The sequence below is a fragment of the Mustela nivalis genome (genome assembly GCF_964662115.1).
Source record: "Mustela nivalis genome assembly, chromosome: 18".
Taxonomy (NCBI): domain Eukaryota; kingdom Metazoa; phylum Chordata; class Mammalia; order Carnivora; family Mustelidae; genus Mustela; species Mustela nivalis.
Window position 1 is genome coordinate 10,611,897 of NC_139037.1, and position 27,874 is coordinate 10,639,770.

Below are 27,874 nucleotides of genomic sequence, written 5' to 3' on the forward strand. Positions count from 1 at the left end.
CATGCAAAAGTACACTGAGTGCTTCTTAAGCTGATCATGAAAAAGACATCTCAAGGAGGAGAGAAGAACACAATTGAAGTAAATGATATGATTGCATGAAAGAGAAATGTGGCTTTCATTGCACTGCGCTTTGGTGTGTGGGAACGTATTTACAACAAAAGAAAAATCAGATTGAAATAAAAAATATTCAAATGTAAAACTTTCTGACATTCTCTTCCCATAACTATTTTAGCCTACAAAATGTAAACTAAAAGTAAAAAGACAAATTCTAGAATATATTGTAATTAATAACCCCTGCTCATCAAAAGACACCATTACACATATGAAAATACAATCCAAAGAGAGAGAAGAAATTGGGAATAAATGTATCTGAAATGAATCCAAAATACACACAGAGTTCTTAGAAATCTTTTTTTTTTTTTTTCAAGCCACAATTGTGGCTTGAAACCACAACTGTGAGATCAAGACCTAAGCTGAGATCAAGAGTCAGACATTTAACTGACTGAGATACCCAGTTCCCCCACCTTTTTTTTTTTTTTTTAAAGAAGACAATCCTATAGAAAATGGGCAACAGATTTGAATAGCCACGTCATAAGGAGGGTATCCAAATAGTCAATAGCTATTTGGCAGTGTCTCCTAATGCTTAACATATGCCCATCTTATGACCCAGTAATTCCACTGGTAGGGTACAGACCAACAGAAATACAAGCATATGTTCACCGAAGGACCAGTATAAGGCTGTATTTGTGGTATCCAACTTTACAAGCCCATGAAAGCCTATCCACCAGAAATAAATCTATCTTTTTACTGGTATTGTCAGTTTCCCAAAAGATCCCTGGGTGACACTCATGTGCCACTGAGGGTGAGAACCAGCCTTCAGAACTTCCATAAGCTCAGAGCTCAATATTAACCTTTGTGTATGGCGATTAGAAATGGTCTGGGCTAGAAGCTCAACAAGCATCTGTGGATTTGATGCAATTCAAATGCAATGCAAATGACTTCTGAGTCTATGTCAGGAGTTCTCTCTTCTCTCCCAGGTCCGAGTCGCAAAGTACTGCGATGGACTGTGGCCCATTTAAAAACCTGTCAGTAAAAGAATTTGGATTGCAAACAAAAATTGCAGAGCTAGTTGAATGAAAATCAATTCAAGGCTAATTTAAGAAGCTTCTAAGAAAAATGCTGAGTTTACAAACCAAAATAGAAAATGACCACTGTCACATTTCAGCTTAGGAAAAAAAAAAAAAATGATTGATTCTTTTCCCTCCATCATTTCCGTGGTTGGAGAATGTTTGCAGGGGAATGATAACAGCAGTGACTCTCGCCACTGAGTCCTCAGTGTAACAGGGTCAAGGGCATATGTTTAATACACCAATTAACATCATGCCACTAAACTTATTTTTTAGAGTAATAAATAGCACCTCTGAATAGGACTGTTCAACTCGGGTCATAAATCACGCACATACAGAAAGGAGGAAGTGAAAGAATGTGAAAAGGTCAGGAAAGACCCAGTGCCATAATTAAAAGCCAGAATGGGGAAAGATGGGCTACAACTACAAGGTGAATCTTCTTTTTTATTACAAAGAGCAATGTGATGGTTGGGACAGCGGGGAAGGGGAGGAGATGGTCACTGCACTGGTGTTCACTGGTTCTAATTTATCACATTACATTCTCGTCGACCGCTTTGACTTCTTCATACGAGGTTTTATGTTCATTATTTTATTACTCCTTCACGTTGCATGGCATCCTACAGTTTAGTTAACTGAAGACAATTGTTCCAACCTTTGGAACTACAGGGATTGTTGTGTTCTATAATTCTTTGCTATAGATGAACCTAGTTCCACCTCCGAGACTCTCATTTTCTTCTTTCTATTTTAATCGTCATATATCATTGTTGCTCAGTTGAATCACATTTTTAATCATGCCTTCTATTTCTTTTTACTGATTTTGCTCAGAAGGTAAAGCATCAGTCTCGCCCCAGAGTTTCACTCTGAAATGCAGACACACTTTACAACTGCTTTTTAAGGGAGAGACTGAAGGCAGCGATTGGGAAAACTTATCAGATGCTTTCAGGTTGTCCCATTCCACTAGTCACTACTGAGCAACCACCAAAATCCTTAATTTCAAAAAAATGTAATGTCAGTAAGTATCATCAACATAGGCCTGGCTGTGGTAGCACAGTGAGATGGAGACTATAAAGGAAATAAAAAGGAATATATATGCATATATCCACAACACTTTACTTATAGGTAAAAATGTTACAGATATATCTCAAAGAAACATAGTTCTATATCATCAAAATTTCTTATGTTTCATATTTGTAGTTTTATAAAGTAACTTTATTTGGTATTTGAAATATTCCACAAGTGTTAATGTTTTCTGTCAAATTTGTTTATAAAAAGGAAGGCACATTTTTGGTAAAAGCTACTAAGTGCTGCGATACTAACATTATCTTGGACTAGCATTAGCTTAGTCTTATAGTTTGGTCCCGTGTTTATAAAGAACTGTGTTTCTGTGTAACTTACAGCTATCATCACCATCATTGTCTGGATTCCAACATTATTTAGGAGTAAAAGTTACACTATAGACTCACTCTTTGCAGTTACATTTATCTCACTATATCCTGATACCCCAAAATGAATGACAGTCATTATGTATACTTAAAAATACTGATTAGCCATAATTATTTTTAAGATGGAAGGGTGAACTACAAATTAAACTCTTGAACTTTCAAGTGAGGGGAATGAAATTACTCTTTAAAATCTGAACCAGAAGATCATTTTTGTTGAATCAGAGCACAGACTCCCAGGCATCCCTGAGTCGTGGCTCAGAGAACAGATTTGGCTCTCGGATACCGGAAGGTATTCAAACGCGGGGAAACAGTGCCCAAGAGAGCATTCCTTCGATATCGGACCGTGTGCTGGCGCAGAACATATGAAGAGAGAAGCCCAGTTTTTTGGGAGTGTGTCATTGTGGGTGGGTGGGATCTCACTGAAGAAAAGGGAGAAAGGGAAATATTTTCTCTGGGCTGCGAAGAACGACCAGCGGTCTTTCGCAGTCTGGTGGGACTATGGTTTGCAGGGCTTATAGTATATAATCCAGACTGAGGGGTCCGGGAACAGCTTGAATTATCCTACAAATTATGATAAAGGAAGAGAATGAGAAACATGAACTTCAGTTGAAATTAAAAACTGAGAAATGTTGTGAGGATCCCAGGGACCTACCAAGAAGCACCTTGTCCCCAAGAAGATTAGCAGGCATAAGAAGTAACACACTACCAGCAACAACCAATCCAGCACAAGTTGTGTGTGTCTACACTTCAAGATGGCCCACGGCTGGTTTTCACCATCTCCTCTCCAGTCCCTGCCACTGCCATCTCCCACGGGGATCACTGCTCTAGGTGGCTTCTACCCCGTTCCCTCAATCCATGTTCTTCACAGCAGCAAGAGAGACATGGAAAATGTCCATTAGGGCGCCTGGGTGGCTCAGTGGATTCAAGCCTCTGCCTTAGAGATCAGGTCATGATCTCAGGGTCCTGGGATAGAGCCCCACATCGGGCTCTCTGCTCAGCGGGGAGCCTGCTTCCTCCTCTCTTTCTGCCTGTCTCTCTGCCTACTTGGGATCTTTATCTGTCAAATAAATAAATAAAATCTTCAAATAAAAAATGTCCATTAGATCTAGCCACTCCTCTGTACCTCAGAATAAAAGCCAAATTCCTCCCCATGGTCTCACAAGGCCCAGTATATAACTTGATGATGATTGACACCACGCCTTCCCTCAGACCGACTCTCTCTACCGACCACAAAGGCTCCTTCTCTTCACGTTGAGTACGGTCCCTCGGCCAGGAATTCTCTCCCTTCAGATGTTCACAAGTTCCCTCCTTTGCTTTCTCTGGCCTCTCTTCAAAGGTAAGGCCTTCAGAGAGCATTCCCGTGACTACCCCACTTCAAGTAGAAGCCCCCACAACCCAAGTTATTTCCTGACATTTTATAGTATTTACCATTATCTGAAGCTGCACATACACACACACACACACACAAATATATATATATGCGTATGTGCATGCATGTATAAAATAAGCATTACATCAAAAACTTATATGACAAATAAGATCTATTTTGTCTTACTATTTACTCTTTTATTTGCTGCCTCTTGTCTCTTCCACTGAAACATACTATCAGAAATGCAGAGAGCTCCTTTCTGGTCTCAGTAGGAGCTACATTAAATTGGTTCTAATTTTTACTTATTTTTTTACTGATTTTTTATCTACTTTGCACTAATTCAGTGTAAGCTTTTAAATTAAAATTTAACCCCCAGTAAAGTATTATCATCTAGAAATTTTAAAAATTTTTCTGATTTGTGTGATAGTAATGTTACAAATTGATAAATTAATATTTTTTGTGTAAGTATAGTTTTTATTAACTTGGTTGGGTCCCTTTCCTAAGACAGGGGCCCACTCATGGGGAAGAGGTAAAGACAGAAAGAAGACACTGATGTGGCCTCTCACAGCCAGTGGCCTTCCCATCCCAACGCCGTTTTAAAAAATAAGAGTCCTTTCCATAGCATCACAAATTGTCAATTTTCTTGGTTACCTGTGAGTGAAAAGAAGGGAGTTATATAACAGATTTGTCTTAATAGTGAAGGTAACATTTTTTTCAGAGATCTTTCTGCCTTTTCTTTCTAGTTTTCAGTGACTTGACTTAAACATACTAAAGATTTTAGTTTATAAAATGTTCACTAAGGCAGTCCTTGGATCCGAACACATATGGGAATATCAAAAGCCTAATCAATTGCCACCATAAAGATGAAATCTCTTAGATATATTTATTAAAATTATAACACAGGATTGATGGCGAAAGACTCAAGTCTGTTCCAACCCAGTCTTCTGATATAATAACAGTACTTCTAACCATTACAACTTCCTGAAATCAAATTAAGGCCAGGATTCCTATCACACACACTATCTAGTGACTTCATTTCTATGAAGTTAAAATTCATACAAAGGATAAAAGTTCACGTTCAGGCGAACTGCAGCAGATTTCACTGAAAAATTCGAGGACTGTTTCAGCCTTCTCAATTTCCAAGAATAGTAAGGCTATTTCCAAGATCCTGACAGATTTTAAATTGCCATAGCTTTGGTTGCAGCCCTTTCTCAGTTTTTGTATATCGAGAAATATCTATGTCAATTTCACGACCGAGTTTCTAGCATGTTACTAAAAGAAAAGTTATGTATTCCGAGTACTCCCTACTATTTCCATACTCTTCAATAAGTCAGTTGAGTGGTTGCAAGATTATGATTAGGTCGTTTAGAGCAGCGCCCTACTCAGAGAAGACGCTCATTAACTATTTATTGAATGAAAGAATTGATGATAGAAATAAGGAGTATATAAATTCATTAGAAATCCCAAATGTGTCTTAGCCAAGTAAGTCACAAACAGGCTTCTCTTTTGCAGTGAGAGTAATAAAACAAGATTATTAAGGAACAAAAGATATAAAGGGAATCTGTTGAATTTTGTATTAAAACAGAACTCTTAAAAATGCTTGAAATATAATTTCTGATCATTTATCATTTGTCCTGCTTTATAGAGCTGCTATGCCCTTATTTACATCAAAATATATGAGAAGTGATCAAGTAAGAAATAACTCCTTGAACTTAATGGTCGATGAGTTCTCTGAAGTAATTAGCAAAGGCTGAAAATAAAACAAACGCTTTCAGAAGGATTCCAGTACCCGGTCTATAGAAACCAAGTGAATGTATCCAGGCAATAAAGGAATATCTGGATATAAATAAACGTGAGGTCAGTGTTCAGAAGGCATCCGAACAGTGGGCAAAATGAGGAGCACCGGAAGAATCGATGGCTCCTGCTTTTCTTTTTTTCCTCTATTGGCCTGTTTTTTTGACAGGGGTCCCTGTTTGGCATTAGCTGGAACTACAGGGAGGGTTCCTTAAATCCCATGAGAACGGAGAGAAACACCTCTCAACAAAACACTGAAAGTGCTAATGTAATAAACAAAACCAAAACCAAAACCAAAACCAAATAAACAAACAAACCCAAACTCGAACCAATTATATAATATTAAGAATCCAGGTTTAGGAATAAATCAACATAGATTTAAATCTCATTTGCTAGGCAGATGTCTGGAGGCAAGGCACTGCAATCCCTTGTGCCTCCATCCGTTCATCTGTAAAATGGGGCTAACCCGTGTCACAGGTTGATTACGAGGAAGAACCAAGAGCCTGGAACATGGGCTCTCAGTCCATAGTGGCTTGCTGCTGTTACCGGTTGTTATTATTTCATCTTGGCCCAGCTCCGCATTTCCGTCCTCTAGTTCAGTGACAAACTGCCTACCCTCAGAACTTACCCACGAAGAGCTGACTGTTGAGCTGTAAGAGGACGTGCCCATCGGTGGGAGCAGGCTGCATCTTCGGTAAGAGCTGGTCCACTTGAAGAGATGCCTCCTTCATGTTCCTTTCCACCCTGACGTGGTGCCACTGGTTGTCATTGAAGTGCGCTGGTGACTGTACCGAGATTTCGAAAGGCCCATTCCCCACATCAAATGAAAAGGTCACTACTGCCGGAGCTGGGAATAGGAGACATGAAGATTGTTTGACTTAGTCCATGTGCTGGACACTGGAATCCTCAGTACCCTTGGGCATATAGCACCAGGGCATAGCCACCAAGACACAGAAAGGCGATGGCTTAAATCTTATGGAAGGACCTGATGGCATCAGTAAAGAAGAAACATGAAATGAGACCGGAAAGTACAATTTGAAAAAAACCCAGATTTTAAGAAATTCATCCTCAGAGTTAATTTTGCATATTGATAGAGCAAAACTATGTAACCAGGACAAGAAAACTAAATAGCATCTGGCATTTTATGTAAAAATAATTCTTATAGTGATTCAAAGTTCATCTAATTTTAAAAGCATGTAATATACATTTGATATTAAGATACTAACAGTGGCCTAAAAGTATACCAACATTAGACGACATACAAAATTATATGGCTGGTTGATTTAATTAAGTAATTGTGTAGTTAACTCAGAATTTTTAAAAAATTTAATTTTTTGGGTTTAAAACTCTTAAGTTGGTTTTAGAGAATACCAATTGTTTTCCCAAATTATCATGTTATATATTATTTTCTTGCAAAAAGGCCAACTTAATATCATAGATTTTTTTCCAAAAGGACACAATGGAAAGACTTTAGCTGATAAAGTAGAAACACAGTAGTTTCACAATTAAAGGGTTTACTATTAAATAGAATGCCACAGACTTCTAAGAAAAAGGAGACTCACAGCGTAGCTCTATCCTTATAAAATCGGTAATCCCCAGGTTCTCTAAAAATACCCCAGATGAAGCTGTTGTCTTAAAAAAGAAAGATACATCTGCACTAAGTTCTCCATGGAAAGTAGGAAAATGAAGGTATGAGGCCTCAGTATTGAAGGAAGCTGAATTCCAAAATGACCCTGTTTAAAAAAAAAAAAAAAGGAAAAAATCAAAAAAGAAAAATTCATAAAATAAAATGAATGGCATAATTACATTTTCTATTTTTAGCATTTCTACCATTAAAAATTGCTAATTTATACAAACCTGCTTCTCTTTTTCTATTAATTTATTATACAAGACGTGAGTGTAAGATTGGTGATCTTACAAAGGACTGCAATCCTGGATTCCTTCCAACATAGGAGAGGAATGAACATGGCAGAAATGGTTCTTATGTTTTATTTTACAGAAGAAAATCAGCCTCACCCTAAATTCTGCCCTCTGGCAAAGCGATATGATAAGAATCCGCCAACCACTGGTTAATAGACTTAATTTTTTTTTTATAACTTGAAAATTCAAACACCTACATTCCTTTGAATAACAAAAAATCTAAAGAAGCTCAAAGCACTTTTTGTTCTGACACTTCTAACACACACACTTCACAGACTTACACCTTGAACTAACTGTTTTCATTAATGGGCTTTGCAATTTCCTAAACTGAGACTGGCATTCAAAATAGTCTCAACTAATTAAAGATCAAGACGCTACTTAGGTCTGTGCTTTGCTCATCTCATGAAAATGCTCTTTTCATTCAAAATTACCTTTTAGTTTGCTTGTCATAGTGAAGTGGATAAAGAGCAGGAAGGGACTCTGAAAAAGTTTAAAAAATGCTCAAGATAAGGAGAAAATGTTTAAAAGGCTGGGGTAGAAATGAAGAGATCTGAGAAAAACTTCTGTGAATTGTAATTTAATTACAATTTCTGTCCACATGCAAACTTCTTCTCTTCACTTTTCATTCATTTGGCTGTTGTTGTATCGACAAATTTCCTTTTGAAAAAACACGGTAGGACTCCTCTAGCTGGCCGCATGGGAAATAAAATATAAATGCAGAGGCATGAGGTGACAGGAGTGAGATCCAAGTGGCTATGTGTGGTTGATGAGAAGCACTATTAGAGAAATCAACTATGTATTGCGGCTGCCACCAGCAAGCTCTGGACACATCAAATATAAATACATACCTTGAGTTTTAAGCAACCTGCCCGCATACGCACTCACAGCATTGGTTAAAATTCTATCTAAATTACCTTTCTGGAAGACGTATTGATCCACTGAAGTTAGAAAACAGTAATTTCAAAACAACGGCTCATTATGTTTGCAGGGAACAGATACCTAGAGTTCAAAATCACAAACTCGACTCGGCTTCTATCTGTTCCTTAGATTTTAATTTATTTTCTATAAATTCTGGACCAAATAAGCAGTGGTTGTATCTATTTTACTCTTTCTGTTTTTCTTAGGGACCTGATTCAAAAGTCAATTCTCAGCTCATCTGTGAACAATTTTAGAGCTGAATTTATTCAGCTGAGAATACACTTTAAGGGCTTTTCCCCCTCCTACAGCCAAATGAAACTGTATTATCTGAGTTTGCCAAGCCTAGTCCTTATTTCCATTTTACAGTTATTTCTACGCTTAGACATTTTGATCTCTAGGAATGAATGCAAGAAAATGCAAAGTATCAAAAGTCAGGGATAACAACGCACTTGTGTTCTTAAAAGGCCTTACCTGACCTATTTTTTTAAAAGGGTTTAAATGCTTTTCTGTTGAAATGTGATATACATGAAAATTAAAGTTGTAACTCTCAATTATGGAATATTATTGAATCGTATCCGTTTGGTCAGATTAAAAAGAACACTCAGAATTCCTTAAAGGTTTAAATTAGATAATATCATTATTAGACATAATATTTCAGTTGTTTCATTTTAATATCACAACTAACTCAATAAAGCATCCTATCAAGGCTTCAGGGAACTGGTCGAAACAAAGGAACAATTCTTTGAACTGCTGCTATCTTCGCAATGAATGTTCTTACAGCCATGGAAACAATATATTACCTTAGGCAGCTTAAACATTCTCACACACATAATCGTGTCTATTTTGTCTAGTTAGCAAACCTCATTGTGCAGATTCTCAATAGGTAAAAAATAGAGAACATTTTATTGGAGTAAGAAAGTGCTGCTAATTCAAAAAATTATAAAGAAAGCAGAGGCCAATATTTTCATGATCGAATAATGTTTATGGCATATGATACCTCAGCTCTTTACTGACTGCTATTAAGAAGCACTCAGAGGAATGGGAACTGCCTCACAGAACCGAGGCGAGAGGGAGGGCGGCAGAGCAGAGCCCAGCAGGCGGGCACCAGCAGGAAGCGGCAGGTCTTTTGAAGACAGAGTTTCTGGCAAAGGTGGTTTAAAAATCCTTAAGCTGCACCAGTAGCAGTTTTGAATGCAATCACTTGCTGGATTAGTCAGGAGAGTTAGGCCCCTTTTATTAGCCCAACAAAAGCAAATCAGGGTGTGTTATTCTACGTGACTCACTAATAGCTGCAAATAATTTTAAGTCATTAATAATTAGTGTATTTTCAATTAAATTCAGTATAGTGGACTAAAAATTTGGAATGATTCCTTCAGGAATTCCACCTTTTATCTTTCAAAAAAGGGGGGGGGAATGGATAATGGGATCCATAGAAGAAGGGGTAGGAAGGATTTAACTTAATTCCATTCACAAAGTAAAAAGAGCTCATTCAGAAAAATTAACTAGGCAGAATGTCAAGATTAGAAGGAATTTAAAAAATATTCCTTTTGCTAAACTTTTATTTATATCATGAATAGATTGTCCTTTAAAAATAACAGATTTATTGAGACAGAAAGTAGATTAGTGGTTTTTCTAGGACTGGGGAGACAAGGCAGTTGGAGAATGACAGACGATAAGGGGCACAGAGTTCTTCTGGGGTGTCAAAAATATTATAAAACTGTTGTGGTAATGGTTATACAAATGCTGTGAATTTCTATAAGCCACAGAGTAGCTCATTATACATACGTGAATTGTATGGTATATAAAGTATAGCTCAATAAAGCTGTTTTTAAAAAAGAACAATATTCGGAAAAAGCTATTATTTTTTAAGGCACTCTGTTTTACTTTTAAAAGCAGAATGCATATGACATGCTAACCCTACCTACCTACCTTTCTTTCTTCCTTTCATTCTTGAGGTATGATTGACATGTATATGTTATGTATACAACTCGACAAGTTTGGTAACACTACGTTTCTTATGTAAACAAAATGAAGTAAAATACAGAAACTCCAAGACAAGGGGTAATTTACTAGTCAAACATATCTTTCTGAATGTGTAACAATCATTTTCAAGAGCCAGAAATATAATTTCTTTCACTAGTATTTTTATTTTGAGATAATTGTAGATTCTCATGCAGTTGTAAGAAATAATACAGAAAGGTTCTGTGTGCCCCTTAGCTAGTTTTCTCCATAGATAACATCTTGCAAAAGCACACCACTGAAACCAAAAACACTGACACCAGTCAAGATGCAGCAATCTGTATGCCTTATGCTTCTCTTTTACAGCCACACCTACTTCTCCCCTGCCTCCCCGCTTCTGTAACCCTGTGACAACTCCTAATCAGTTCTTTGATGTCATCTGAAGAATGTTCTATAAATAAAGGCTTATGGTATGTAGCCCTTTGAGACTATTTTTCACTCAGATTTACTCTCTGAAGATAAGGCAGGTTTGTGTGTGTCAGTAGTTCACCACTTCTTGCTGAGCAGTAGTCCATGTATGAAAAATTAGTTTAACCATTCTTCTGTTGAAAGACATCTGGATTGTTTCTAGTTTTCAGCAATTAACAGACAAAGCTGCGATGAACATCCATGTACAAGTTTTCGTATGAATGTAAATTCTCAGTTCTCTGGGATACTGCCCAGGAGTACAATCCCTGAGTCGTATAAGAATTGAATGTTTTGCTTTTTAGGAAACTGCCAGACTCCTTTCCAGAATGCCTACCTCATTTACATTCCCCACCAGCAGTGTGTGAGGGATCAAGCTTCTTCATGCCTTGGCCAGAATTCTGTGTCATTACTTTTTTTCCAGCCATTTGAAAGGTATGCAGTAACATCTCATTGTGGTTTTGATATGCATTTTCCAGTGGCTAGTGATTTTGAGGAATTTTGTGTGTTTAATTGCCATTTGTGGCCTTTTAATGAAATCTCTCTTCGGGTCTTTTATCTAGTGTATCTCTGGCTTGTAGATGGCCACCTTCTCACATGGCCTTTCCTCTGTGCACAGGTGGGAGGAGAAACTCTCTGGTGTCTCTTCCTCTTCATACAAGCACACCAGGCCAACCAAATTAGGGCCCCACCTTTATGACCTCATTTAACTTGAATTACCTCCTTGAAGACCCCACCACTTAATACAGCTACATTGTGGTTAGGACTTCAACATATAAACTTTGGGGTGGGGAAACAATTCAATCCATAACATCCATATTTTAATTGGATTGTTTCTTTTTTCCCACTGTTGATTTCTGAGGATTCTTCATATATTCTAGTTACTAGTCCTTCATCAATTCTCAGTCCTCACCTTACTTAATCTATCAAAACCGATGAACATAGTTGATTATTTTCCCCTCCTTGAAACATTTTTCTTCACTTGGTTCCAGAATACCAACACTCTTTTGCCTTTCTCATTAGTGCTATAATTCTGTTTCTTTCTTTCTTCCTCTTTCCCTCCTCAACCTATTAATGTTGGAACACCCCCAGACTCTATCACTACACTTCTGCATCCACAATGACTCCTGCTAGTCCATTTCATGGCTTTAAATATGCTGATGACTTACAGAAACATATCTGAAGCCTGGAACTCTCAAACTAACAGCTCCACATCTCTATCTGTATGCCTCCATCATAACTTTAATACGTTCAAAAACCCGAGTTCTTTACATTTTTCTGCAACTCCTTGACCCCAGCAATATTCTCCCTCTTGCTTAATGCCAATTTTGTGCCTCCAACTGATTATCTGACCAAACACCTTGGTGTTATTCTTGATTCTTCTGCAACCTACATTGATTCATCAGCAAACTATATTGCTTCTCCTTTTGAACTGTTCCCATACTACAACTATCATTATTGCACGCATGGCCCAAGCCACCATGATCCCTCATGTTCCACGAACATTCCCATCTCGGCATGGTTACTCTGGCTTCTTCCTCTGTCCAGAGTACTCTTCCACAGATACACACATGCCTTTCTCCCTTATTTCTTTCAGATTTATATTCAAATGTCACCTTCTTAGTGGGCATTTTATAACTATTCTATTTAAATTTTCCAAACCTACAGCCCCCTCACCTCACACTTACTAGCATCTATCGTATCATATATTTTACTTACATATCATCTACCTCTCCCCCAAGAGACCTCAAGCTCCAAGAACGCAGACACTCTGTCTATTTTGTTCCCTCTGTGCTAGCACTCTCTCTCTTTCTCTTGAGATGTGGGGAAGGCACAGTAAAATGTATGGGCTCAATAAATATTTGCTGAGTGAAATTATGAGATTTCCTCTGTCAAAGTAGCAATGAGAAAGGTTAACTTGTCCCAGTTAGTTTGTATTATGTGTATCTTAATAAATACACTCAAATTCTTAGATAAACTACTAGAAAGAAGGAGGGGAAAGAGGAGAGCAGAAGAGAGAGAGAGAGAGAAGAAAGAAGAGAAAAAGGTGGAAGGGGTAAAAAGATGAAGAAACTTCAGGAAAATTAAATAAAGAAAAACCTAAGAAGAGAAAATAAAAATATAAAAATTAAAAAGAATTTCCTAATGGTAGAGGATTAACAGACATTGTGGAACTTGCAAAATTATATGATTATCTGTTGAAATGGAATTGATCCTCACTCTTTTTAATGGTTTATATGTAGTCTGTCAAATGGAACAGAACTTTGTCGAATGGAAGAGAAATTAACCAAATCACTAGTCAATCTTTCTCCAGTCTACGAATGTAACTTCTGCAAAGTTATTTATTGCCTACATGCACCTTTGATTATTTAATGCATTTTGGGCAGCTGTGATTTCTCAGACAGCTGAACAAGTCGATGCAGACAAAATGAAAAAAAAAAAAAAAGAAAACTAATTTCATTGACAAGACTTTTTTGGAACAAGAAACTTAGAACAATAATTTCTAACCATGTAAGTTTCGGGGCCTCCTTCACTGACATAAAAATTCAACAATGAATTAACTGAGAAATACACTGAATAAAATAATTAGAAAAATTCTAATGCCAGAGTTGAAAAGACTACCTTGTTCAGATTAATAAACTGAGAGCAAAAATTTAGATCATGTTTGCAATAACAAGCTTCTTAAAAAATTTACATTTTATATATTTTACAACATCACATCCAATTTCAGGAAAAATTAATGGCAATGCACAACACTGAGATGCATCCTTGTTAAGTTACTGACCTTTAGGGGAAATTATTCTGTAAAGTATTCGGTTAGAAAAAGCCAGTCATCTAGCAGGTGAAAAAAATCAGTTTGTCTTCAGCATACAGCAATAGTTAATGTCAGGAGACAAAGGAGCACTATCCACAAATTTCTGAGAGGAAGAAAATGTGTCCAGCCTATTTTGTGTGTGTGTGTGTGTGTGTGTGTTAAAGCAATAAGCAGATATCCTCAAATTTGAAAGAAATCTGAGAATAAAGCACACATAAACTTTTTTTGAGGAAAAATAAAAATAAAACCTACTTTGTAATGAAATATCAGCCAAAAGATATCTATAAAAGCTGTAGAAGACAAGATGACTGCATCTCTCAGTGCAAACAAAAGTGCAATAATATGTACAAATGGTGAAAGTCACAGTGTAAACCCCCCCCAAATCTTACACCAGTTTCTAAAAAGTCCAAATGTAAGGTTACATTATAACTCAGAAGTTCCTCTCCTAGAAATAAACTCAAGGTAACTGAGTTTTATAAGAAAAGAAGATAAATGAAAAATATGTTCACAAAAACCTCATACACAGATGTCCATAGCAGCATTATTTCTAAGAGCCAGAAAATGGAACCAACCCAAATGTCCACCAACTGATTAATGGGTAACCAAAATGTAGTCTATCCATACCATGGAATATTATCTGGTGATAAAAAATAATGAAGTGTTGATACATGGTACAACATGGATAAATCTTGGCAACACCATGCTACGTGAAAGAAGTCAGTCATAAAAACCACATATTCCATGTTTTCATCTAAATGTTGTTGACTGGGGTTGGAGTTGTAGTGGGAGGGAAACCGGGAATGTTTGTCCAGTGGGACTAGGTTTCTTTTTGGGGTGATGAAAATGTTCCAAAATTGGTTGTGGTGATTGCTGCACAGCTCCGTAATATACCACAATGATTAAATATACTAAGATATGATTAGATTGTATACTTTAAATGGGTGAATTGTAAGGCATGTGAATTATTTCTTACTAAAGCTGTAACCAAAAATACCAATATAAAGTTAAACCCACAAAGTTTGTTTTAGAGTTCTGAGGCAACAAATATTTCCAAGCACATGCAAACTCAAGTGCAACACTCATGGGTATTCTGGAGAGGAAACAGAAAATATCAGCTACCTGACAAGGCAATCCAAGAAGAAATAAATCAAACTAAAAAAATCATTCAAGAATACAGAGGCTATGATGATAGACTAGTGGCTAGCATTAAGAATAAACAACTACAGAAATAACAGCAAAATTAGCAAAAAGGACAGGTGCGGGAGAAAAAGGAGAGGAGAGGAAAAATGAGTGCTACTTTTCCCATTTTTCACAATAGATCAATACTGCCTAAAATTTAAAAATGAATTTAATATGAAACCTAGTGACTCCATAACCTTTTAAATTTTCATAATCTTTTCTTAAAGTTTAGTGGGATCATTCAAGTTGAACATATATTTATGAGATATATAAATAATGTAAAGCAATTCCCTTGGCTTCAATTTGGTTTCTCCTTTCTCTGTCAAATTCCATTAATAAAGTTTTGGAAACTTATTTCTCAGTTCTTTTTTGGTTTGTTTGTTTGTTTTTTTTTTGGGGGGGGGGGTCCAGCATAGTGCTTCTCAACCTGAGGCAATGTTGCCCCAGGGGACATTTGGCAATTCTGGAGACATATTTTGTTGTCACAACTAGGGGAAAGGTACTACTAGTTGGGAAGAGGGATACCGCTAAGTGTCCATCAACGCATGGAACAGCCCCCAACCATAACAGGTCAAATGGCAGGAGTGCCAAAGTTGGGAAACCCTGCTCCAGAAATATTTAGCAATTCCTGGAATAATAATCACTGGTAGTCATCATTATTTGTGAGCTGCATGACTCACAAAGTGTAATTACTACACGTTTTTTGGCATTTCTGAATATCTTAAAATTTTATAATAACTGTATCAGTTAAGTCATTAATATTTAATATTTAAAATAAATAAAGGTATGTGTGTGTATAAAATTATCACAAAAGCATATTATTATAAACTTGAGAATTACCAGGATTACCGGTGTCAGAAAAGTGGAAATTTTCTGAAAGCATTAGAGAGAATGTTTGCCACATTTGTGCTTGAATATCAATTACTAGCTATAATGTAAGTCAGAACAGAACACAAAATGAAATGAGACCACAAAATATTTTTTCCTCCAAGAAGTAGAAAGTATTTCAGTTTTATAAAGACACTGTATTATTAGAAGAGTGAAAATCAAAAATAATTAGTATTAAGTGAAATCATGTACTCATTTGAAAACACTTCACTGCTACAAGTCCAAGTGTACTGATGAAAAATGATTCAGATGGAACTAGACTCTCTATGTACTATATGATTTTTCAAGTGGAATAAGTCTTTCAATATAATCTAAACTCTTTTCATTAAAAGTGTATGTTTGCACATCATTTAATTGCTTATATAATCGAAACTTTGTTCCTGTCTCTTACGAATAATTCAAAGCTACAGGTTTCTTGAGCTGTGTATGATGGATCATTCTCATTCTTCCATAAACTGCTATTTATCGATTATCTTTCACATAACAGGTAATGTACTAGGTGCCAGGAACACAATAATAAATGAGCAATGGATCTGCTCTTGAGAGGCTAAAAAATAATTAAAAGCCAGTATGAAAAATATATCTTTGTAATTTGTTCAACATTATTTGAAAGTGTAAGACGAGGCTCTCTAGAGACCTTTGGGAGGCTTCATGGCAGAAGGGTTTGAACTTGAGCATGACACGTTTAAGGACATGGTTTGGGGAGAATTTGCAGATGGAGGAAAGCAAATGAAAGGGCAGTGGTCATCAGGGGTCCATGAGGTTTCTTCCTGCTGCGGGACGTGCAGAGCTAGGGAGATGACTCTGTAGATGTCCTCATGATGAATGTCAAGAAAGCATTTAACCAGCGTAAGCATGGGCTGGCATGCTCTCCAGCTAATTTGCATGCCGAAGTTGAGGGATTAGCAGTAAAGAAGACTTGGGATGGTACCTCAAAATGAGGATGTTCCTAATGCTTCTAGGGGAAAGGAAAGTACATGGGTAAGCCCTCTCATTAGTTACAGTCTCTCTGTTAACCAGTAAACCCAGATGTTTTCCTGTGATTCTTTCTTTTGACTCTTTTGCTTCTACGGTTCATATAAGTCAGAAACGTATTCAGCAGGATTCCACGAGCATCTTGAAGAATAACCATATTACTAAAACCTTTCCTGTTTTATGAATTTACTTCAGATATTTTTTTTTAATTGAAGGACAGTTAACAATGTTGGACAATGTTACATTAGTTTCAGGTGTACAACACAGAGACTTGACACTCTATACTATGCTGTGCTCACCACAAGTGTAGCTACCATCTGTCGTCATGCAGCACTATTGCAATGCCATGGACTATATTCCCTGTTCTTTCCCTTTCGTTCCCAAGGTTTATTCATTCCATAATTAGAAGTCTGCTCCTCCTAATCTCCTTTATCCATTTCACCCATTCCCTGCCACCCTCCCCTCTGGCAACCACCATTTTGTTCTCTGTATTTATGGGTCTCTCACCTTGAAGCTATTACAGAGATCCTTTTTCTGCTCCCATTGTTTGCCCTTTCCAGAATATCTTAGACACTGAATAATAGTCCAGCACATTGCATTTTAAGTAAGACTTCCTTCACTTAGCATAAAGCACTTGAGATTAATTCATATTGTTGCATGTATCAATATTCCATTTCTTCTTATTGATCAGTAATATTCTATCATATTGTATGGATACACCACAGCAAAATGGGAAAGTTCATTCATTCACTAGTTAATGGACACTTGGGTGGTATCCAGTTTTAGCAGACTTTGAATAGAGCCAATATAAAACTTTACATACAGATTTTTCATTTCTCTTGTGTACCTAGGCATGGGATTGCTGGATCATACAGTAAATATGTGTTAAATCTATAAAACAAAATCTGCCAAACTATTTTTCGAAGTGGCTGTAACATTTTGCATTTGCACCAGCAATGAGGATTTCCAGTTACTCTGCATCTTCATCAGCATTTGGCATTATTGGGTTTTTTGTTTTTTAATTTTAGCCATTTTAATGGTTATATATTGATATCTCATTGTGGTATTATTTTACACTTTTCTAATGACTAAGAATATTAAGAATCTTTTTATGTGCTTTTTGAAATGTTATTTTCTCTGATGAATTGTATGTGCAAATGTTTTGCCCATTTCTTAATTTGAATTTTTTTTTATTATTGACCTGTGAGAGAGTTCTTTCTATATCCTGGACAGTAGCCGTTATCAGATATACATATATAAAGATTTCATATATATGTATACTCATATAGATGCATATATATTTTTAAGATTTACTTATTTTAGAGACAGCTAAGTATCCCATGACCTTGCTAAACTCACTTAAAAAAAAGAAATTCTTAGATATTACCTACAAATCCATATCATTTATAAATAGAACATTTTATATCTTCCTTTCTGATCTACATCCCTTGAATTCCTTTTCTTATCGCATGTGCTAGGACTAGCAGTATGATGTTGAACAGGAAGCATGAGAGCAGACATCCTTGCCTTGATCCTCATCTGAGAGGGAAAGCGTTTCAAGTCTTTGACTACTCAGTATGATATTAGCCATCAGATTTTCATGGATGCCTTTTAAAACACTGAGGATGTTCTCTTCAATTCCTACTTTGGCTTTTTTCATAAATAGGATGTTGAATTCTGCCATTTACTTTTCATATCTATTTTCAAGAAATTTATTTCTATGTTCATAAATAAACTCCTTAAGGATGAATTTACTAACTTTTGTGTCTGGAGCACAACTGTAAAGGTGGGTTTATCATTTCATGTTGTGCTTTAGGTCAAACACTTAACAGTGTTATCTATGACTTCTGACATCATACAGTAATAGCAGCAGTACCATGGGACTTCAGAACAACATACATAAAAAAAAAAAAAAAGGATAAAAGAAGGACTTGGAAAAAGATGGTAACAATTCATTAGGGGTAGGCTCATATTTGGGACCACTAAGGAATCATACTCATTTTTGTTTTATTTGTCCTGTTTTCTCAAGGCTTCTTTCCTACAAAAACATAGCTAGATATAAGATTTTCAGCATCTCTGGTTTCTGTGAGAAAACCTAAATGTCATTTTTTTTTATCTCATTTTTCCATTTTTCTGTCAAAGAACATCTAAGAGTTCCTTTGTCTCAGTGAAGGGTACTAGCATCCTGACTGTCTCAGTGAATGCTCCTAAGCGACTATATTTAGATCAGAAAAGCCAGAGACCATCCTCCCCCCTTTCAACCTCAACTCCCCTCTAGATCATACTGAATTTCTCTCTCGATGTGAGTCCCTTCCTTAAGCCCTATGCCATTGTGTTGTTCAAGCCTTTATCCTTTTTCCTTGTCTTACATCAAAGGTCACTTTGCTGGTCTTTAGATTTATAACTGGTCTCCATGCTTTCAGTTGGATCATGAAGATTAAGCTATATCTTGGCCTTAAATTATTCAATGTTCAGGTCCTAGTGCCCTTAAGATGTTGTCCACATATCTTCCTTCTGCTTATAAGGCCCACTGTGCATGATTCCACATCTAGAAGCCCCATGGTAATCCAATCTATCTCAGTTGGAAAGAAAAAACAGTGTCTCTAGGGCATGACACCTTCAGGAGTACAGATTTCCCGTACTGCTCTTCTGACTCAGGAAATAAGAAAGAGCTCTCCATGCTGAGAACAGTCTTATAATGTTATGTGAGGATGAGCCTTGAGCCTAAAATAGATGTACAAGACCAGGCCAAGGAAACTCTCAATTAGTTTCATTAATAACTCAGAAATTATTTAGCTGGTCTCTAAATACTTAGACTACTTGTAAAACCATATATCTCTGCATCCCCATGGTCACAAAAGTTTAACATTCTGGTTTCTCAACCTCAGCACTATGGACATTTTGGACCAGATCACTCTTTGTTGAGGGGAGCTGTCTTGTGCATCGTAGCACAGCCAGCAGCATTCCTCACCTCTCCTTCTAGATGCCGGTAGCACTCAATCCCCCAACAATTGTGATGGCCAAAAATGTCTCCAGATACTGCCAAATGTCCATGGAGGGGGAAAACTGCCTTGCATAGAGAATCACTGTGTTAAGTGAAAAGCTTCCCTGTGTTCATGGCAGGAAGTCTGTGAGAAAGAAGACCTAAGGACTAGTGGTAGTGACCTCAGTCAAAGCAGACACTTGCCCAGGGATGGTGGCAAATGGAATAAGGGGGAGTGTGGAAGCCAGCCTGGGCCCCTGAAGGGTTAAGATCAGAACCAGCGGTGAAAACTGCGTGTGACGTATAGGACAATTTTCTATAGTCACAAAATCCTTGTACTCCCCTAGATGCATCCTGAGTTTACAACCTCATCTCTTTGCACATAATTTTTCTCTCCATGCAATACCCCGTGTCATCTTCGTGTGATTGTGTGAGGCCTACCAGCAGAACAGGAAGTAGAAATGCCGAAGATCAGGGATGGTAGGTACAATGGAAGACAGTTTTTTACAAGTACATATAAATTTTTATAGGCCACTATCATCTTTGCTTTTTAACTAAGCAACTTCTGCTATGTATCTCCATAAATCCACGGCATTGTTAGATCATCTCCTAGTTTGAGCCCCTAAAATAAAATTTTATCATAGGGTATACTTTCAACATAAATAAATGTTTCTCCCATTTCCATTTTAAGTCCTGGAAATAGCTAAAAGCATAAATAATTAATGCATCAGTCTCCATATGTATGGGTATGTATGCTCATTTCATTCCCTGCAGAAAATAAATATTTTCTGTGAAACCACAATTCTGGTTTAGAGTGTTAATACACTGAATATACAAAACAGTATGTCCCACTGATTTAGTGTAAATACACAGACACACAGACTGGGAAAAAGATGAGATTAAAAATTGAAACATGTTTGATAAAACTAGCCTTTCATTCTACTGCCGCTCTCATTTCACCACAGGCCCAACAGGAGAAAACTCACATTGCTCACGATTTTACGCAGCACTGAGGCTTCCCTGAAATGGATCATGGCATGGGGAAGTTTAGGAATGCTGGGATAGGTTTATAAGCCAATCAAATCGAGATGCTTAGTGGTTTCGTCCTCTTAGAATCTGAACAAAGCTTGCCACCAAGCATTTATTACAGGGCTTTACACTTTATAAGGGTACATTATCTGTTGACTGACTGGAAGAATTACTTCAGGCACTGCTCATGCATTTCACAACAGAAGTGTGATTCATTATTATATGACAGAAACATGATTCTTGCTCAGCCATGTTGACAACCCACTGCCACCACTTACTGTCTCCCCGGCAGAGGAGAGGTCCCAGTTTATAAGCTGCTTCTGAGTGCGGTCGGCCCGTGTCTGTAACCACTATCTTCCTCACTGGCAGATGCTCTTTGTAAGAAAGGAATCCAGTGTCATTGGTCCTAAAAAACAGTAACGACAACAAGATTCTTAAAATTATTCTGATTAATATAAGGGAAGCAATAGTCCTTATTGCATTTCAAAGCCAAGATATTCTGAGGTATGTCTGCACATGCCAATGATTGCTCACTTGAGTGAAAATGTGGCCACATTTTAGTGTCTCCTGCAGACTTATTACAGTTGCTGATTTTGAAATTCATTTTCTATGTTTTAAGCGGAATGGTTATAGCAAGGTGATCATTTTATAATGTATGAAAATACTGAATCATTATGTTGTACACCTGAAGATACACAGTACTGTATGTCAATTATAATTCAATATACATATATGATTAATTACACTTAGTGTAATGACTGATACTGTGTTTTTAGATCTACCAAATTGGTATTTATTTCTATTTTTTCCCATAGTATTTCTTGCATTTCTCCCTCTCTCCTATTTCTCTTGGTTTACTCCATATTTCTTTGTATTCAATTTTATTTTTTATTCTCCTTTTAGGTATATGTCTATTCATAGTTGTTTTTTTTTTTTTAGATTTTATTTATTTATTTGACAGACAGAGATCACAAGCAGGCAGAGAGGCAGGCAGAGAGAGAGAGGGAAGCAGGCTCCCTGCGGAGCAGGGAGCCCGATGCGGGGCTCGATCCCAGGACCCCGAGATCATGACCCGAGCCAAAGGCAGCAGCCCAAACCACTGAGCCACCCAGGTGCCCCTATTCATAGTTGTTTTAATGTTTGTTTTTGGATCCTTACATAATACACCTTTAGTTCATCCACTTTAGTTAGATTTTGTGTTATATTACTCAATATAAAATGGTAGAAGCTCACTACAGGATAATATCCTTATACCCCCCCATTTCCCCTCAGCATACACCTGTTCCTTGTGTTACTGCTGTCATATATTCTAAATCTAGCTGTCATAGATGTCATAATACAGCTAGACAGTAAATTTTAATTTTTTAATTACAAAAAAGAATTTAAAGCCTGGATTTTCTATTTAATGACACAGTCATGATTTCCAGGGTTCTTCATTCCTTCCCAAAGATCTGAGTTTTCATCTAACATTATTTCTCTTAAGCCTATGGAATTTTTGTTAGTATTTCACACAATGCAGTTCTGCTGGTAATAAATTCAGCATTTGTTTAATGTGAAAAGGACTTTATTTTACTTTCATTTTTTAAATATCTATTTGTTTTGTATAGAATTCTAGGTTGACACTGCTTTCTCTTTCAACACATTACAGATAGCATTCCATTGTCTTCTGACCTGTGCGTTTGCTGAGAAGTCAGCCTTCATTTGTATCTTTGTTCCCCTGCATGGAATGTATTCCCCTTTATCTATCCAACCAGGCTGCTTTCAAAATATTTATCTTGATCTTTTTTTTTTTTTTAAACAATCTGAACAATAATCCAAGGTGTGCTTTTCTCTGTTTTCATTCTGCTTCAGATTCTCTGAGTTTCTGGAATCTATACATTGATGTTATATTATGTATACACTATAGAGTAACAAATTATCCTACAACTTAGTGACTTAAAACCACATTTATGATCTACAGTTTGTGTGTCAAGAATCTGGGCATATCTTAACAGGATACTCTGGCTCAGAGCCCTTCCCAGGCTATAACCAAAGTGTTGGTGACAACTGCCATCATCTTGACAGGGGAAGGACCTGCTTCCAAGCTTGCTCCAGTGGTTGGTTGTTGGCAGTAGTCTGTTCCTTGCCAATGGATGGACTGAGGGCCTTGGCTCTTCACTGACTATTGGTTGAAGGTCACCCTCCACTCCTTGCCACCTGGCCTCTCCCCAGGACACAACACGGCAGATTGCTTTATCAAAACAAGAGTCAGGGAAAGCGTTGCAAGGAAATCAGAGGTCACAGTCTTTTGTAACCTAATCTCAGAAGTGATTCTCATCCCTTTTATCATATTTTAATTATTTGAAGCAAGTCGCAAGGTCCAGGTGACACTCACAGGGAGGAAATCACACAGTGGTGTGAATGATAGGCCGTGTGGATCATGGAGGGTCATTTCAGAGAACTGCTACCACAGACGTTTATTAAACAAATTTGAGAAATTTCCAGCCATCATTTCTGCACAGTTTTTGCCTTATTTTATTTCTTATCCTTCAGGGACTCTGATTTCTTGCCTATTAAATCACTGATATTTTCTCAAAATCCACAAAGGTTCTGTTAGTTTTTGTTCCAAACTTCCCCCAACCCTACCTGCCATGTTCTTCAGATTAAATGATTTCAATTAAAATGTCTTCAGGTTCATTGAAGATTTCTTCTGCTAGATCTTATATTCAAGTCCGTCCAGTGAAGTTTTCTTTTCAGATGTTGTACTTTCCTATTCCAAAATTTATTTGCTTTTTGAATACAGTCCTCATTTATCTACTTGGTATGTCCTCTCTTCACTTGTTGTGGTTATTTTTACCTTTAAGTCTTCAGGCATGTTTATAATAGTTGCTTTTAAGTTTTTGCCTACTTATCAAACATCAGTGTTCCAGGGTCTATTTCTAATAACTACTATCATTCTTCTTGACTTTGGATTAAATTTACCCTTTTTTGGAATATGTAACAATTGTTCTAATATTCTGAATATTACAGGTGATACACTATAGAGACTTTGGATTCTGTTACCATTTTCTAAATCTTCCCCTACCCCCCCAGACAGGTAAAGAACAGTGTGACCACAATAAACTGTGGAGGTCTGGTTTTATACCATCTTAGGTGGGCTGGCATCAGTTGTGTTCTTAGTGTTCATACTGTTTTGTTACACAGTCTTTTCTGTGAAGACACAAACCTTCTGTCATTTCTCTGGAAAGCGAAAGGGTTTACAAGCCTGTCTCAATTCATGAGAGTTAAACTCCAAATTCTGTCTTTCTTCTGGTAGTAGTCACAGAAATGTCTCTAAAGCTTGTTCACTTTTCCAGCTGTAGCTGTCTTAGTGATTTCTAGAAACCTTCCCTGTGCATGTGCAAAGAAAATCATACGGAAACCATTGATTCCAGTCGGCATCACGGTTGCAGTAATACTGAGAATCAATGCAGTTCCCTTCCACTCCACAAGTACATTTCTGAGGACAGGCAAAGAACCTCCCCAGTACATTTGCGTTTCACATGCACAGAGCAGCCAGGGATCTGAGTGGTGCTGGTAGAGTGAACTCCCCCCAGGTAGCTTTCTCTTTCTGAGATTTCTACTTCCTTCCCAATATTTAGTCATTTTGGCAGCCCCAAACTCTATCTTTGGATACTTCAAGCCAAAAAGATCTAGTACTTCCTTAGAGTCCTAACCACGTCATGGCATGTGGTCTGGTCAGCACCCTCATGGGGAAAGGCAGGTAAACATCGATCTCATCCACTCAGATTTATTCCTTCTAGGGTCCAGCCCCCACAACATTTGGTTATTCCCCACTTTCTTCAAGTAGGTGTTTTTATAAATATCCTTAAAAAATTATCCTTAAAAAAATTAAAGAGCTACATGTTCAAATAACTGTGAGAAATTCTAAGTTTACCTGTTTAAAGGTTTTATCGGCAGATTACTGAAGAAATGTGCTTTTATTATTAATGCCTGGAAACATATTTTGAGAATAAGAGAATTCTCAATTACACTTAATTTTAAAGAAAATGATAATTCACTTACAATGAAGAAAAAATATAAAAATGATGTCTCCCTTTCATTCTATTACAAAAATAAAATGTAATGATGTATGGTCCATTACAAAAAGTTCAAATAAAAAACTATTGGTCTTAACATTTAGGATTCAGATTAATTGTAACAGATTTCACCAAAATACACCTTTATCTAATTTCTTCACTGTGCTCATTTGTTCAGTATCTGTCTCACTACACTAAATGGTCTGAGCAAGTCATTTTTAAAAATAAACTTTATTTTGCATAAGGAAATCATATGGAAATCACCATTCATTCCGGTCAGCATCACAGTTGCAGTAATACTGAGAATCAATGCAGTTCCCTTCTAATCCACAAGTACATTTCTGAGGCTCAGGCAAAGAACCTCCCCAGTACGTTTGTGTTTCATTGGTTCTTCCAACCCACCAACTCAGAGGGCTTCCGTCTGAAAGACAAATGTGAGAAATGTGACAGCTTCTCTATACCCCAGAGCCTTCCAGCCAGGCCATACCCCTCCTCCCCAAATCATTCAAAAGAGTAAGAGGAGGCAAAGAAAGACTGATCTGATGCAGTGATATTCCAAACATGGCTATTGATGGCATTGCCTTAAGAAAGCTTTTAAAGGAGTATTTTATTATTTAAGCTTAAATGGTCAATGTATTTTTCCTTAAGTAGGAAAGAAATCAGCAGTTCCTATTTAGTTCAGGCATGGTACTTAAAAATGTTTTGAGAGCAGTTCACATATGTAATTTCTTTAAAAATAATTTTTGAAACAAGGAGACCTCAAAATATAAACCACAGTAACTAACATATCAGGAACAAACATGACTTGAGATCATGAAATGCCCATTAAAACATTATGAAATGTTACGGAAAGTCAGTGATTGATCTCAATATATTTATTGGCTAAAAACATATTAGCTGTTTATTAAACATTAGGCATGATATGGTACTCCCTTATTATGATTTAAGATCTATTTGGAAATGTGTATTTTTTTCCTCCCATTTAAAGGCCTGGCTATTTATTTGGAGACTACAGAAATAACACTGAAAGATCTTTATGCCTGAAGCAAACACTACACTCAAAAACAAAATTTCCCTTAGCCAAATGCATTTCTTTCTATGATGAATGTTCAGCTTCCAGCTCCTTCTCAGAGTTACTACTAAACATGATGCCAAAGAACTAGAGCAAAGAACAGACAGAACATTCAGGTGAGGAATGCAGGCCATCTGTCTTTGGAAAAAACAATAGGTAGAGAGGAAAAATCATAGTCATTTGAGAATCAGAGCATGAGAAGAATGTGACATCAAATCAGTCAGCTCCTCAAAGGTGTTAGACCATTTTTCTGTTGATCTTCAAAACTTTTAAGTTATTGCCATAAGCCCTACTGAAAATCTGGGACTTACCTAAGAATGCCAATGATTATAACAACTTACTATTAGATCGAACCTCTACTAATGCCAACAACCTTTCTCTCAGTGTTACTATACATACCAGCACATATCATGCCAAAAAACTCGAGTTAATTGGAAGTTTTTGTATGGATAAAGACATTAAAATCAAGATTATTCATCTTTTTTTTAATAGCAAGATTAAGTCACCAACAGAAGGTGAAACCATCTTGAAACATTTAATATAATTTTTTCAATATACTGCTTAAAACATTACGTGTTCGTAGATTAAAAAGAAAATAAAGTATTCCTAAATATTCAACAATACTGTCACTCTAAATTTCCAATCTTCCCTATAAAACAAAAACCACTGAATGTTTTAAAGGTACCAAGTACATTTGGTTCCCTTTAAGACTGTTTGAAGCATCCTAAACAATTTAAATAAGTATAAGAAAGAATGAAGAAAATCATGAGAAATTTTTTAAGTTAAAAATTAAAAGTATAAGGGGCACCTGGGTGACTCAGTCAGTTAAGCCACTGCCTTCAGTTCAGGTCATGATCCCAGGGTCCTGGGATAGAGACTCAATAGGGCTTCCTGCTCAGTGGGGAGTCTGCTTCTCCCTCTCCCTCAGCCTCCTGCTGCCCCTGCTTATGGATGCATACTCACTCTCTCAAATAAATAAATAAAATCTTTTTAAAAAATTAAAATTATAAACAATCGGTGATCATGGTCAGACATCCCACTTCCTGTAGTTAAAATCCCAAAGGACTTGAGTATCCACATTGTCCATCTTTTCAATGTGCTGAGTCACAGCTCCACAGGCTGCTGAAAATGTATTTACAGACACACCCCACCTTATTCATTCACAATAATGGCACCACTATTACTTAAAACTTCGGTATCTTCAAGATCTGAAACTGTAAATTTAACTTGTCTGACACTTCCTTCCTATTCTTCATTGTGAACTCAAATTCCCATTGTTCTCTCTTTTCCAACTCAGGATCATTCTACATGAATTCTAGGGTGATGGACTTGAAGAAAATCTGTGTATTTAACAATTACCATCATCCCTTGTTCAATGGCCTTTTCTAGAAGTTATTTTCTTTACTAGTGGCTCTCAAGCCTGGCTGAAACATGTGGGAGTCTTAGTAAAAGATTCATGGGCACCAATGGCCATGAAGGTAGGCGTTCCTTCATGCTCTATATTGTCCTTTGTGTGGGCTTGCTCACTAACCCTGCGGGGATTTTGTTTTCTGGTTCTTCCAGAGTTTGGTTCATTTGTGACTCTGATGTTTGTCTTCCCTTTGGTCTTTCTTTTCTACTTAAGCAATTCCATTCATTTTTTGCATCCCATTCATTTATCCTTCTATGATTAAGATTCTCATTCTCTGAGAATACACTTACATATTTGTTTATCTATGTTTTAGATTCCAAGATCAATATTTAGCAACAATGAACAACTGAACCATCAGTTGTATATGAAAACTGTTACGTTAACTATAACCATGATGCCCCAGAGAGCCAGGAAGAGAGAAGCTCACTTCAGGCAATTTGATGTGTCATGTCTTACCACCCAATCACTGC

At 36.9% G+C, this 27,874-nt stretch overlaps 1 protein-coding gene across 3 annotated transcripts in view; it reads right to left on the reverse strand.

The window, feature by feature from the left end:
* The window catches only part of CNTNAP4 (contactin associated protein family member 4), a 238,891-nt gene that overhangs the window by 27,742 nt on the left and 183,275 nt on the right, over nucleotides 1-27,874 (reverse strand). For all 3 annotated transcript variants that reach the window (XM_082712185.1, XM_082712184.1, XM_082712186.1), the window contains exons 14-17: nucleotides 25,186-25,342; nucleotides 21,142-21,269; nucleotides 7,295-7,465; nucleotides 6,361-6,579 (exon numbers count right to left, since the gene is read on the reverse strand). In XM_082712185.1, the coding sequence (XP_082568311.1) occupies nucleotides 6,361-6,579; nucleotides 7,295-7,465; nucleotides 21,142-21,269; nucleotides 25,186-25,342 (675 nt within the window). The remainder of the gene's footprint in view (nucleotides 1-6,360; nucleotides 6,580-7,294; nucleotides 7,466-21,141; nucleotides 21,270-25,185; nucleotides 25,343-27,874) is intronic.